Below are 15,393 nucleotides of genomic sequence, written 5' to 3'. Positions count from 1 at the left end.
CAACAATTTCGGCCGGATTCATCCCTGAAATGGAAAACAGAAACGTACCGGACCCCCGCTGTGAGCCGTGTCCGCAATAAGTGTCAACCCAGCCTCAGACTGAAGCCGGACAGACTGCTGTACACACTGGCCAAATGTCTGCCGGTTTCTGTTAAACTGGCCAATGTTCGGCTGTGTGTATCACCCTTTACCCTTTGATAGTTTTCTTTTTTCCTTCATTTTCATAAGGTGATCCTGACAGTAACAAAACAAACTAATTCCAGGCACCATAGTTACATCAGTTAGTCAGGTTGAAAACCCACAGTTGATCCAGAGGAAGAAATATCTAAGAAATAGTAAGCTGTAATGTATAGTATTTTTGTTCTTGGGTTTACATATGGATTATGTCCTGTCCCTACCTGATAACATCTTGTGACTTTCCCATAGAAAGTGACTTTCGGAAGGGAGGAACCAGAAGGTCTGGCGGGGGACCCAAGAAGAGGAGGATTGGGGCCGGTAAGTATAAACCTGTTTTTTTTTTTTTATTTATTTACATTAACCATTTTAATGTTTTTCTTTTGAAAGACTTCATTTTTTATCTGAGTACTGTGGCTTCATTATCATTCACAGGATAAATGAATCAAATGAGTTTCACTTTGGCAGCCAGAAAAATTTTAAAATGCATACTTTCCATATCCCCATCTGCCTATTTTAGACTTTTTAGTCTGTGTTGTGCAGTAAAGACTAAAGAGAAAAACGAATTGCATCAATAATATAATGACATGCAATGAGAGAGTCTTTTCCACTGCCATGTTTTACTATATCTTCATGTGATAAAGCCCCCAACGTTTGTCATAATTACATATATCCTCCTTATGCTTTATTGAATATATATTTAAATTGTGCATGACAACTTACCTGATTACAGCACACATGGGATCCTGTAACATGTTTCTGCTAATTTTGAGATCTTGGCTTTGGAAAGGTACCACTGTCATTCAATATCTGACACAAGATGCAATGAAACTGATTTTTTTTTTTTTATTAGAGAAGCGAAATTCAGAGATCTTGCATTTAAATATCAATTAGTAATACAATGGATTTAACTGGTTTAAGAATCCATCATTCCTAAAGTCAAGGAAACTCTCAAACATTGTCTTTAGTCATACCCCTATAAATATGTGCAGCTAATACATAGGGCCTCTACAATTTATTCTCTTGTGCTTTATATTTTTTTCAGTGGTTGTGACTTTAGCACAATTAGGGTGCAGTAGCAAACTGTGGTATACATTTGGATTTAGTTTTAAACACAAATCTTTAATACTGGTGATCAGAAAGGCACTTAGTGTATGAAAGTTTTAAAAAATAAAAATCTTGAGCAAGTAAACATCAATATAATAGTTGGCCCATTTGATCATAAAATTTTGTAGAATACAACAATCTATGTTATTCTTTGTGTCAGCCAGTGAAAAGTGGGGGATACTCTCTTATTAAAATTGTCCCACATGCTTTGCATATTGCCACCAATCTGTTTTAAATGATTTAGTTTGTTATGATTTGAACACTGCATGGAAAGAAACCAATAGCATCAAGCGGTGCTATAAAGTTCAGAACTCCATTGTTTACTGGAAAATGGAGGACCAAACTTTTATTCTCTTTAATGTGATGTGTACTTGTGGCTGCTTCTCACAAAGCACTGAGATAGCTGATGTGAAGAAGGCAGATTATCATCCACATGGGTACTGTGCTACAGTAATTGGGCGCCATCTTGGTGCAAGTGCGCTAGACAGAAATCCTTTCACTGCCAGAGAGGCCTGAAACACTGTTACAGGCGACTCGGGGACTGAAGGGGTCAAAGTTGTGATACAGTTCAGAGGCACATAAGGTGACAAAAAGTAGGACTATTCGCTTCCTTTGGTTCCATTGTAATCGGCATCTCGAATTTCTGCATCTTCTTCAGCTCCATCAGCTACGCTCTCTACTGCTCTTCTGTTCCCTGCGGATCTTCGAGGAGGGGCGAATGATGCTGGCTCATTACCCCGTCTGCCAGAAAAAGGAAAGATGGTCAAGCATTTACAATGTTTATTTCCCTGTCTCCAGCAATGATTAAATATTTAAAGGATTGTCATTAATTTATTTTTTTTTACATCAGAATTTCACTGATCAGCAGAAAAGTATGTATTCATTTTAGGTTGTCTACATACGATTTTATATGTTTGTCGCTGTGTTTTCTATAAAATTTTCAATAAAAAAGAATTTGCCTCTAAAGACTCCAGCAGTGCAATTAATATTTTGCTAAATTACTGCTTTGAGAGGATGCAGGTCACATTACCAAAAGGACACTATATTTTGACTATGTGTAACCTTAGTTGGATAGGATTGCCTAATGACACTCAAGATTCTTTCAATTCGTTTCTATTGTAAATAGTAAAAGACAGCTTAGTGAGATATTATAGCCTTTGTGCAGTGCTACTGTTTAGCAAACACAGTTTTTATGTTCAGCATGTTATATACTTCCCTGAATCTCATGTCTCCTCTTTTATTAGCAGTATGATGTTCTTGTATGGCTGCTATTGTAAATTCATGGGGTTTAATATAATAAACATTATTAGTAGAATTTTATAACTGTTAATTAATGATCTGAATGTACATCAACATTTTCAGTGATCAGTAAAATGTTTTTTTAGGTGACATCTCCTTTAAGTATTTTGATCCATAAATGAGAATGAAAACAAATACACCTCCTATGCATTACATATTTTCCTGTAAGAAGACAGATGTGGATTAGTAAATGAACATAGGCTTTGTCCGTGACATTATGCTATAATGACTTAGTTCTGTATGTTAAGTTCCAAGGATAATTTTCTGCATGCAGTTTGTATTTAATTACAGTCATGTTACTAGGTTGAACATGCAATGGTGTCTCCAATGCAGTTAGATAGTATATAGTAAGTTGGATATACCGTTATAAATCAAGCATTTCATACTTTTTATTAACATTAATTTTAAAGTCAGCATTTTCTGTTTCTAGGGATATTCCAGCAGTGTTTGCAGTTTTTTTTTTTCCAGATCGTATATATTATTTTTGGGCTTATACTTTACTGAATATTTGGCTTTGGTTAAAGCCATCCATGTAGAACCCTGAAGAAATCTACATGAAGCAAGATCACAGTGTTTTGGAGCAGAGAGTTTGTGTAAAAATAACATTATCACATCTTCGGTGCATGCCACCATTTCTCAGCGGTAGAAACAATTGCTAGACTTGATGCCTTCTGTTTATAGCTGAACTCCAGGCAAATATAACAAAAAAGCATTTATTTCAGTTATGTATGAATAAGAAAGATATATAAATGTATTTTTTCACAAAGAACGTGCATTTTTTTTACATAATTCCTAAATCTGCTACCAGAGCAATTTTCATACTGCAAGAGGGAGAGGATCAGCACTGGAACCGCCTTGTTCTCCTCCATTGTTTTGCACAGGTCTGTCAGTCAACAATCTTAACATGCTTACAGGAGACAGAAGCAGAGTGATTACCTCATTATTATGCTGTTTATTCTTCACTGTCTTGTCACAATTTGAAAGCAGGTTGGTGGCCAAGGTATTTTGCAGTAGATAGGTTTAAAGCAACTTTTTCAGCCAGGGTGCCCAGGCTTCAGGTTTCTTCAGGAGTGCCTTGGCTAAATGTCTAAAAATACCCCAAATTTGTATAGAAGCCAAAAGGTGGATGAGGCCTGCCTTTTAGTTACACAAACCACAAGTTTCAAATTTGCATCATTACAACCTTCGAGGCCCCAGCATCTTAATAACCAATCATGTAATTGGTTTATAACTGGGAGGTCATCCATCTACACAGCATCTTTGTTTGCCCCTCCCCTGTCTCTCTTTTAGCACTTGGGTCACATTAGGTGGGTGAGATAGAGAAACTGAAGGAAAAGAAAAACATTGGAATACTAGTCAGCACCAGTATTCAAAGGTATATTTGCATTGGAAGACTAAGTCACCTTTAACGCTGGGTGTCCTACATGTGTGGATGTTGCTCATTTTATTTAAGGTCATTATAACCGTATTAATGCACTTGTTACAAAAAGAAATTCAGTACTGTCTGTGATATTTTTTTTTTATTTGCACTAACACCCACATATTCTGGACAAGCTTTTGGAGTGTATCCCCTTCTTCAAGGTCCAAGCAGTACTGCTTGGATTTGGAGGATGGGGATTAAAACAAATTTGGATGTTCGTGCAAATAAAAAAAGGATCACAGACAGTACTCAATTGTTTTTTCTGCATTATGTAAAAATTATTTTAGATTTTTACATTTTAGAATGGGGTGCCTCAAGAATGAATAATTTTTATAGATGCCTTGACTGAAAGAAAGGTTGACAAAGGATATGGCTATGTGATCTTGCAAGGGTGCTTTCATTTAGAAGATTAGCTAAACCAATTATTTTCTTTTGACAGTTAGATTTTGACATGTTTATGCATTTCAGTTGTGCATTTAGATGTGTGCCTTAAATGTTAAACTACAGGTATTTGTAGTAATAATATGTTAGACTTGTGAAGTGCTGCTTATTCAAGAGTGATGTTCTTAGCAACAGATTCCTTTTACCAGTAGAGTCTAGAACCACCAAAATCTTGAGTGAGGTTTTTCTACTTTAAGAAAGTGAGTTTCTGAGATGACCAACATTTTATGTGTTACAGAAATATATAAAATGCAAAAAAAAAAGGTTTACATGGATTAAAGGCAACCTGCGACGATATAAATGCCACTGCTGACTTAATTTTGAATTTGCATGCTCAAAGCCTGTCCTTATCTTTCCTTTTCTACTTACCTGAAAAAAGCATGTGTATATCAGGGGTTCCAGGTCAGTAATGAGTTTAATGGACAACTGTGTTGCCCGATGAGGGGTTGTGTATAAAACTCCATCAGTAATTGTAAATATATATTAATAAAAGTAAATGTACCCATTTTTGATTACAAACTCATACTTGGGAATCTAGTGGAGATAGATTTGCGTAAGCCAGACGGACCGGTTTTAGGAATCCAGGGTAATACATTCCTTTGAAAGGCCAGCTGGCTATTGACGTGTAAACACATAAAGTGAATACCTTGTTATCTAGTCTGTGTGAATTGGATTTTTCGTATAGCCGGGAGGGAGCCAGTGAATGAACTTTATGGTGGCACCCTGCAATTTCATCTCTGGGTGTTAGACATCCTGGCTGCCAATAGACGAGGATGAATAAACTGACATCCCCGCCCTGAGTGGTATCCCTCCATATCAAAAGACTCTCATTAAGATATGCAATGAGGATAAGCCATCTGGGGAGGGGTAGACCACATGTCTCTAGAATAAAGATTGCATATCTTAAAGTAGCAATTTCAGAGCCACTCCGCAGTTATGAATAATGGCCCCCACCAACATAGAGGGGTGGTCAGGAAGAGGCGTAATTATGGGAGTAGGAAAGTGTCCAATCCGAGCCAAGATACACCCAGAGGGTGGAATAAGGCGGGGTAGCTGACCCAATCCGAATGGCCCTGTACATGTCTATGGGATAGAGGGGTATATCATGGCCAGGCCAACAGAGAGGAAGTAGGAGCCATTGATCTGAAAAGGGGACCCCATATCATCTTAAACCACTGGTAAATATCAGGGCACCTCCTGGCACTTAAATGTATACATGTGTATTGTCTGTCTGATGATGTATAGCATAATCTTTTGAATCCTATGCGATATATATATATGTTCTGACTGTTTTAAACTTTGAATATTTTGTTGTGTGCACCCTAGTTGGATTGTTGTGAAATTACTATAGGCTTTCAACCCTTATACAAATAAATCATTGCTGTTTTAAACGTTTTCATTCATAGTCATAGAACTCTCATTATTAACCCAAATATTGTCTGAGATAAAGTAACTCTCACATATATTTTTGGTAACAACTGGATTAAAGAGGACAGCTCTAAAACATTCAAAATATGTCGCAAATGGATGTGGCCTGGGGGCTGAAGTAGAAAGGAGGTGGCAAAAGCTGACTTATTTGGGGGATAACATTTTTACAGGTCTGATTGTCAGTTCCCCATACACACCAGTAAATTATGAACTTTCTTTCTGCACACATACTCTAATTTTTGATCTCGACATTCACCACAAGCAGAAAGCTGCTCCTACAAAAAGTCAAGACACTGGGCTCTATCCTTTTTACGAATTGAACTGTGCACAAAACAATGGTTTGAACTGATTTATGCACAGTTTTAATTTGCCATGAATAGCATTAATAGTATAGTTTACATAGATTGGAATATTTTTTTTTTTTTAAGACTTGGGTTCTACATGGAAGGTCTATCCAAAACTGGCTTCTCCTTTTTAGGTGGTATTCTCCTATGAGTAGTATATTGTACTCTATGAATAATTTTTGTTGCTGTGTAATAGCACAATGAATGCAAGCACTCTATTCTATGCTCTCATAATAAATAAGACTAGTAGTGTTACTATGCAAAGTGATTGCACTAATAGCAACAAACCAGTATTACTCTTAAAAAAGCATTCTCTTTTACTCTTTGAAATCATCTGACAACAGTAATCTGGAACTGCAGTTGGTTGCTGTAGGTTACTGTATTTTGTCCATTACCATTGCCCTTTGCTCTGGTTTATCCACCAATCTTGTTCCAAAAAACATTGCAATTTAACTCCATGTGAACACTTTTCAATTGTAGATGTATCCATTTACAGTACATCGGATTTGCTTTAAAAGAAAATGCCAGTGATTAAAACGAAAGGAGTGGAGCACGTTCAGTTTGCCAAGTGAATGTTCACGTAGCTTAGCGAATAAAGTGAAGCTAAGTGACAATTCATTTTGCAAAGTAAATGAAAAAACAATGTATTTTTTGCTTGCCCATGATTGTATGATTGAAGTCAGCAGAGCTTCGGCCTATTCACTAATTATCCACCTTTTCCTTTGGAAATCTGCTATAAAGTGTATTGAATTAGAACTAGAAAGAGATATATTCTATTTAATCCAGGCTAAGGTGCTCATTATCATGCATGACTTAGACAATTTAGGATGGCAGTAGAGAGATTAACGTGTTTCGTTAGTTGTGTGCAATACATTTTCAGAAGTATATTTGTAAAGGTGGAGGATGTTAGTTTTCAGACTATACATCTTCCCTTATGTATTAGATTTGTATCTATACATAAATATCCAAGCCTTCAGATTTTGCTGGAAAAAGGGTGGCTGTTTAAAGACACATTGCATGCTTCATAACAGAAAACTTTTATACCATTTTGTTCTCAATATGAACTTTTTTTTATTTAGGCTTTACTGGTCCTTACTTCAACTAAAATAAAAATTGTTTTCCTATTGAGCTGGATAATCCAATTACAGAGACATACAATGTGAATTTAAAATAAAGATTAAGGTGGAAATTTATACACCTGTCTAAAGGAATTGCAAAACTGAAGGCATTGGTACCTGCTTAGTCATTGCGTAGTGTCCTGTGTCCCTCTGAAACAGAAAGTCTACAGCTGTTATACTAGCACATCATAAAAAGTTAACATCAATAAAATGGGTTAGATAAAATAGCAGAAGGGAATGTCTATAAATATTTTTTTTCTATACAAACCGTGCAGAAAATATAGCTTCTTTTAATGAAACTTTCACAAGTTGACTACAAACTGGGTAATCGGTCCAGCCATTGAGTAACCAGCAGCAAAACCTTTCAAATATAGTAACTGGTGACCAAAAGTAATGTTTCGTAGTAATGTTTCGCAGACCCTTCCACAAGTCTCAGGAGCAGTGCATATGTCACATTGAACCTCACACAGGCACAGGATGAGTAATAATGAGTGTCTTAGTAATGCAATTTAGATACAGTGGGTATAAATAAGAATTGCCCTCCTTTAAAATAATCACATTTTGTTGCTTTGCAGCCTGAAATGAAGACAGATAGTTTTTGGTTTATCTTGCTGTATTTACAATTTCTACTATCCAAGTGAAAGATATAATACCAACATGTCAGAAAAAAAAATAAAAACCGAATCACGAAGTTGGAAAAAGGATCACCCCCTTGTGTTCGTATTTTATTGAACCACCTTTTGCTTGAATTACATATAGCCTTTAGTTTGTTGGGATATGTCTGCACATCTAGACTTTGCAATATTTGCCCACTCTTCTTTGCAGAACTGCTCAAGTTCAGTTAAATTTGATGGTGACCGTTTGTGGACTGCGGTCTTCAAGTAATTTCACAGATTTTCAATGGGGTTTAAGTTTGGGCTCTGACTAGGCCATGCAAGGACATTCACATTGTTCTCCTTTAACCACTATGTGATCATTTTTGCTGTGTGCTTTGGGTCATTGTCATGTCGCCCCCTTTTGACGTGACGTCAGAAGGGAGCAGTGCTACCTGGTGACGTACCGGCGTGGCCCCACCCCTTGCCAATATAAGAACTCTCAAAGCGCAGCATGGGCAGACAACGGGAGGCCTCCCAAGAGGTTAGAGCATTTTTATTTTTCGGGTCTGGCGGGTGTCATGCTTGATGATGGATTTACATAAAGGGACACTATTTTTTTAGTTTTAAATAAATGACTTGTCAAAAACAGTTTCTTGTGGTTATTACTTTTTGACACTTTTTTTGGTGTATGGGGGGGGACGGGGACGAGATCTAGGGGCCCCTTTGTTAAAGGGGACTTCCAGATTCTGATAAGCCCCTGACCGCAGACCCTAACAACCACAGCCCAGGGTTGTCTGGAAGAAGCCCTTTTCCCCATCAACATGGGGACAATTTGCTTTGGGTCATGTGGCCTGTTATGGTTCAGAAGGGGGGGGGGCAGCGTTTGCACGTCACCTCCATGCCATTTTTTTCTTTTATTCATTTCTTTATTTTTTTGAATGCAATTGTAATTGTTAGTCATTTTAAATGGGATTTGACTCATTTTTTTTCTTTAGAAATGTCATTTTTGCTGTAGCATGTTTGATCCATGCTACAGATGCGTCACTTTACAGGCACAATAAGGGGACCCCCCAGGCAGTATATTTAAAGGAATTTTTCATTTTTATACTTTCACTTTGAGCATAATTAAAATCACTGCTTCTGAAAAAACTATTATTTAAAAAAAAAATTTTTATTGATACATGTTTTATGGCCAATTACTTACATATAAGCCTTTAAAATAGGCACTGATTTATACTGTTCGGCTCCCTTAAACTTCAATTGGGTATGTCGATTGGGTTAGGACAGGGGGGGTGTGCGGCCCATCCAAAGTGCTAAGCTAAGCAAAATGACCACAGCTGATCACAAAATGGCTTTGTGTGCCATTAATAAGGTGATTAATTACACCTGATTGAGTTTACAAGTAATTTTTAGGAGGCAGTGATCCTTCTTCCAGCTTCATCATTTCGGGCTACAAAGCAACAAAATGTGATTATTTTAAAGGGGGGGGTGTATTTTTTCTATACCCACTGTACCTTGCTGTACAGTCAAAAGATGAACTTGTAGTGGGAAACACTATCAAAAAGTATTACATGCCTGTTCTAACCATGTACGTAGTAATGACTGTCCAGCCAGATGCAATGTCTATTTTAGTAATATGTAAATTAACCTAATTAAATGTATATCTACTGTATACTCGTTACCTTTAAAATTTCAAAAAGCACTTAAGGAGTGACATAAAGAAAACTACTCTCTACACTGACCTAAATACTTCATAAACAGCTGTTAACAGGAGGATTCTTTCTCCAATCAATCAATATAAAGCAATATAATTCAGGGTAATGTATACAACAGGAGCATACTATTTTGTTGTGATTTTTCTCAGCTAAAGTTCGGAAAAAGATCAGCACCATCTCCCTTTCTTCCTATATTACATAGGGTGAGAAGGTAATCAGAATTCCAACCAATCGGCCAGAATTTGTATGTAGCATATGCTCATCAGTCTTTTGGGATGCTCCACACTTCACTTCTAATCTTGAATCCTCTGCTTTCCAAATTATAATACATCATTGCATGCAATTCTTATGTCAATCATTCTATATTAAAAGAATTGCCTATTTGGTTCTGTGCTGTTGTCTAAACATCAAAAACCAACATAAGGGCTAAACATATGTGCTATGTGTGAAAAATTGTTCAATTAAAATTAGCAAATGGATTTCTTTGAAATTAATCAAATTCTACAACTTCAGGGTCAAAGCTATTGTAGTATCAAACAACTGTTTTGTTTGGTGACCGTTGTACCAATAACAACTAGACACAATGATTTTTACTTTATCCCTCCAAGATCTCAATTTTTGAATATTTTTTCATGAAATATATATTTACAAGCCCTCACTGTACTGGCAGGTACTGTGAGAAAAGCAGAGAAATTGTTCTTTAAGCCAGCCCATTTCATCCTCTCAGCAGTGACTTGGTAGCCTTTTAGACTTGAATGCAAAGGTGCTCAACATGTGTCCCGTTCACTGATGCTTAATGTGCATCCCACAGTGCTTTAGAACCTTATTATAGTCTGGAGAACAGTGTGCTGCACACTAAATGCCAGCAGCTTTAGAGGGCTGTAACACAAAAACTGCTGATTGTCAATGACGTAGTTCGGCACCAAGCCCAGGAACTGAATCAATCCGCTCCTGTACTTGAGTTTCTGTTACAGACCACTTGTTAAGAGCACACTATAGCAGCCTAAAAACACATGAATAAAAACAAAGCTAATGTATAGCCATCTAAACATTAGGGGACTTGAGATCCCTGATATTTAGTAAGTTGACCGCCACTGTTCTAATGGAGATACAGAGCAGGTACCAATGAAGGGTAGAACAGAGTGAACTGAGCTGCTGAGAGTGCGGACTTGAATGACTTCAGTTCTTCTGCTTTGAAATTTGAAGATGAATCACACTCCATAGTTCCTGCAGCTAGAGAGGTCAGTAATGACCTATTTTAAAAATAATTTACTGCTGTTAAAAATTTCTAGTCTGGTGTTTTCTCTATCTAGACAGAAGAGATGAGACAAAGGTAAAGACAGACTATTTTTTGACCATTTAGGGCTTTGCTCTCATCATCTAGAGCTAGTCTATCAATCTCCTTCCTTGTTATGATTTCATTTGTTGTTGTCTGTTTGTTGTGAATTCAAAGTAAAAGTGGCCAACACAAGAGACTTAAATTTCTAAATTTAACATGTTATATTGTCTTCATAAATAAAGTACAGCAACACACATAACTCCACTGTTCAAAGTAGCTATATGTTGACCCTGATAGATCCTTTAGATCTATCAGACCCTGATAGATTCTCCAGGTATCACTTGCTGCATTTTAGTAATAGAGACAAAAAAAAATGGCTAATTAAAATTTCTAATTGCAAATCTCCTCTACAGGTTACCTTAGCAGATGGGTTGTGACCCTTAATGCACTGATAATGGTATAATCAGTGCACAGGACAGCTGTTAAAAAATCTGTGAAGTATGCTTATCCGTTCTGATACCATGCCTACTCTTAGGTGTGAGCCCTATGGTTATGTTTCTCTTCTTTCTTTGCCCTGGATTTCTGCTATGTTCTCATTATCATGTCCCTTTACATTATAAATTCCTAAATCCTCTGCAAACTATGACTTGTTCTTAATGGATTGAAATGGATCACTTTCCAAAGTTATCTATGTATAACTGTTAACTTGTACAATGTACAAATGTTAAATTGATCTGCTAGAAACTCTTGTCTATATTTATTTATATATATATATATATATATATATATATATATATATATATATATATTAATAGCGGCAGCCATATTTGCTATTTATATATACAGGCTCTGCTTCCTGTTTTCTATAGCGCTAAACAATGAACATGTTGCACTGCTCCTTCTGACAATGCAAGTCTACAAGTTTTCCAATTCATTGAAATCAATGCATTCCCATTGTGATAAGCTTGATAGCATATCTCAAGCATACCTCACAACTTTTAGTTATGGAAACGAAAGACTCCTATTAGCAAAAGTATGTTGGCATAGGACACACCTCCTGCCATGCCCCCTTAAAGGAGAATTCTACAGAATTTTTTTTTTTTTATCACTACTATTCCTTCATACTGGCTTTTGAAATTTACAAAAGCAACAATTTAGAAATTGAATGAAAGTTTTAGCACTGGGAAACACTTTTTCTGAAAGCTAAAAAGTGCATTTTATATACTACAGTGCTCAAAAAAAAATAAAGGAACACGTTTTAATCCGAGTATAGCATCAAATCAATTAAACTCCTGGGATGTTGATCTGGTCAATTAGGTAGCTGGGTTGGGGGTGTGGGGGGGGGGGGTTGTTAATCCGTTTCAGCTGCTTTGGTGTTAATGAAATTAACAGGTGCACTAAATGGGCAACAATGATACGACTTTCCAAAACAGGAATGATTTTACAAGTGGAGGCCAGTGACATTTTTTTCTCCTACTCATCTTTTCTGACTCCTTTTCACTAGTTTTGCATTTGGCTAGGGTCAGTGTAACTACTTGTAGCATAAGGCGATACCTGGACCCTATAGAGCAGTGGTCCTCAACCCTGGCCTACAGGGCCCACTAACAGGCCAGATTTGCAAGATAACTGAAATACATCCCAGGTGATATCATTTGCTGCTCAGTGATTGCAGTACTCTAGTCTGCATCTCCCCAAGGTAATACTTAAAATCTGGCCTGTTAGTGGGCTCTGAGGACTGGAGTTGAGGACCACTGCTATAGAGGTTACACAGGCAGTCCAACTCCTCCACGATGCTACATCAATACGTGCCATTTCCAGAAAGTTTGTTGTTTCTCCCAGGACAGTCTCAAAAGCATGGAGGAGATTCCAGGAGACAGACAGTTACTGTAGGAGAGCTAGACAGGGACATAGAAGGTCCTTGAGGTCCTTAACCCATCAGCAGGACCAGTATCTGCTCCTGTGTGCAAGGAGGAACCATCTGAACACTGCCAGATCCCCACAAAATTAGGGCAGGCCACTGGTGTGAATAACTTTAACCAAACAATCAGAAACAGACTTCATGAGGGTGGCCTGAGGGCTTGACTTCCTCTAGTGGGCCCTGTGCTCACTGCCCGGCACCATGGAGCTTGATTGGCATTTGCCATTAAACACCAGAATTGGCAGGTCTGCCACTGATGCCTGTGCTTTTCACAGACGAGAGTAAGTTTACCGTGAGCACATGTGACAGATGTGAAAGGGTCTAGAGAAGCCGTAGAGAATGTTATGCTGCCTGTATCATCGTTCAGTATGACCGGTTTGGTGGTAAGTCTGTGATGGTCTGGGAAGGCATGGATATGGAGGGACGCAAAGACCTCCCCAGGCTAGACAATGGCACCCTGACTGTCATTAGGTATTGGGATGAAATCCTTGGACCTATTGTCAGACCCTACACTGGTGCAGTGGGTCCTGGGTTCCTCCTGATGCATGACCATGCCTGGCCTTATGTGGCGAGAGTATGCAGCCAGTTCCTGGAGGATGAAAGAATTGATACTATTCAATGTCCCCCCATGGTCACCTGACCTAAATCCAATAGAGCACCTCTGGGACATTGTTTCAGTCCATCTGACACTGCCAGTTTGCACCCCAGGCTGTTCAGGAGCTCAGTGATGCCCTAGTCCAGTTCTAGGAGGAAATACCCCTGGACATCATCCGTCATCTCATTAGGAGCATGCCCGAATGTTGTCAGGCATGCAAACAAGCACATGGGGGCCCTACTAACTAATGAGTACCATTTTGAGTTGCTGCAATGAAATTTCAGCAAAATTAACTAGCCTGCTGCATAATTTTTTCACTTTGATTTTCAGGGTGTCTTTGAATTCAGTCCTCTTTAGTATGATAATTTTAATTTCCATCAAACGATGTGGCATCCTTTTGATCCTAACATATTACCCAGTCCATATCAGTATAGATATCCAGCACAATATTTTTGATATCTCATGTATTTTCAAAGTGTTCCTTTATTTTTTTGAGCAGTGTATATAGATCAGACCAAAATGAGGGACAAGTGAGGAGGAAAGAGGGCCAAAGAGTCTTTGTTCCAAGTCGGGCCAGTCCCTCGAAAATTAGGGACCGTTGGGAGCTATGTTTCAACTGTTGTTAAGAAGGGAGACCGAATGATTGTAATTTGACTCTTTGTTCCCTCCATTGGCTAATCTACAATTTGCTTTATGGAATACATTACCAAAATAAAATATCCATTAAATGACTTTAATCCAAAAACTGTAATAAAAACTTCAACTAATCTGTTGACTGAAAATGCACATCATTTTCTCTTAGAGTACCTCAGCAATTCAAAAAGGCTAAGTTCAGCCAAAAAGGCATTGTTGAAATAATGGGGGGATCCTATAGCAAATTAATTGTGTGGCATCTGGACTAAAACTAAAAGGGATTGTAAAAGCCACGATATTAGTAACAAACCCAGAGCTTTTTGGAGAGCTCTTTATGAAGTCCTGCACAATGGCATCCCAGTGCTAAAAGATCTGTTTAGAGTACACCAAAACCTTAATGTGGTATATTTACTTCAAAATAAAATCTACTAAAAAATATCCTCCACTGACTTTCATCTCTACAGAAAGCTTTATATAGTGTAATCATCCAAACTTCCACTAATATAGGGCTTGTTCATACATGCAGGGCCCTCTGAAGAGCGATGCCATTTAACAGACGGAGAGGAGGCATTGTCGTCTCCTCACTGCCTGGTTTAACTCTGTAAATGCTGCACTACTGTGCTGAATCACATGCATTGCACTTGGTTGTGGGGCTGACTTACATTGATCACGTTCAGGAGTGGTAATGCCTGCTGAATGGGAGAAAGGACAACATTGTGGCTATGTCATGTGTACAGCCCTAAGCAAATGCGTGCCAAGGTTCAGGCAGGTGGTTGGGGGTGTTGCTAAGCTGCCTAGTTTTATCACCTGGTGGTTGAAAGTGTAAAAGAATCCTTAATAAGAGTAACAACTTTTCTGTCTTTTTAGTGAAATCAAGCAAAACAGTTGCAGATTTCTTTCGTTATGCCCTCAATATCTAAAAGACAATTAAGGACCATGAAAGCTAAAATGACTGAGGCACCAGGGGAGCAATTTCAGAAACATCATGAAATATAACTTATTTCTCATAAATTCACTTTCGCAACTGCATCTCACCTAAGTTTGCTCTTGAGCCCACTAAGCTCTCTGGTCAGCACATCATTACTTTCAGTAGCCTCATCCAGCTCTCTCTGTATTTTTCTCCGGGAGGCATTGAGACGCTGTGTTTCTTCCTCAGCCTCCTCGAGTTGCCGTTTTAGTTGCTTCTGTTTGACAAGTCCCTTTTCAGCCTTAAATAAATATGGAAAAACCATTTTGGTTATTGGTGATGTGGGCTAAAAAGAACAAAGAAGCTGTCCACCAGAATTATAATACATTTAGCAGTATTGATCTATTGATTCTGTTAAG

The 15,393-nt window shown here is 37.9% G+C and overlaps 1 protein-coding gene across 3 annotated transcripts in view; it reads right to left on the bottom strand.

The window, feature by feature from the left end:
- Positions 1-1,395: 1,395 nt before the first annotated feature.
- MYH11 (myosin heavy chain 11) overlaps positions 1,396-15,393 on the bottom strand; it is a 146,236-nt gene continuing 132,238 nt past the window's right edge. For 2 of the 3 annotated variants that reach the window (XM_082260656.1, XM_082260657.1), the window contains 2 exons: positions 15,103-15,275; positions 1,396-2,022 (listed from right to left, as the gene is read on the bottom strand). In XM_082260656.1, the coding sequence (XP_082116782.1) occupies positions 1,881-2,022; positions 15,103-15,275 (315 nt within the window). In that variant the 3' untranslated portion in view covers positions 1,396-1,880. Of the gene's footprint in view, positions 2,023-7,448; positions 7,482-15,102; positions 15,276-15,393 lie in introns of all 3 variants that reach the window. The other variant, XM_082260658.1, reaches the window with a different exon arrangement.

The sequence above is a fragment of the Pelophylax lessonae genome (genome assembly GCF_965119305.1).
Source record: "Pelophylax lessonae genome assembly, chromosome: 6".
NCBI lineage: Eukaryota > Metazoa > Chordata > Amphibia > Anura > Ranidae > Pelophylax > Pelophylax lessonae.
Note: the sequence above shows the minus strand (reverse complement) of the source record. Positions and strands in the feature narration are given on the sequence as shown.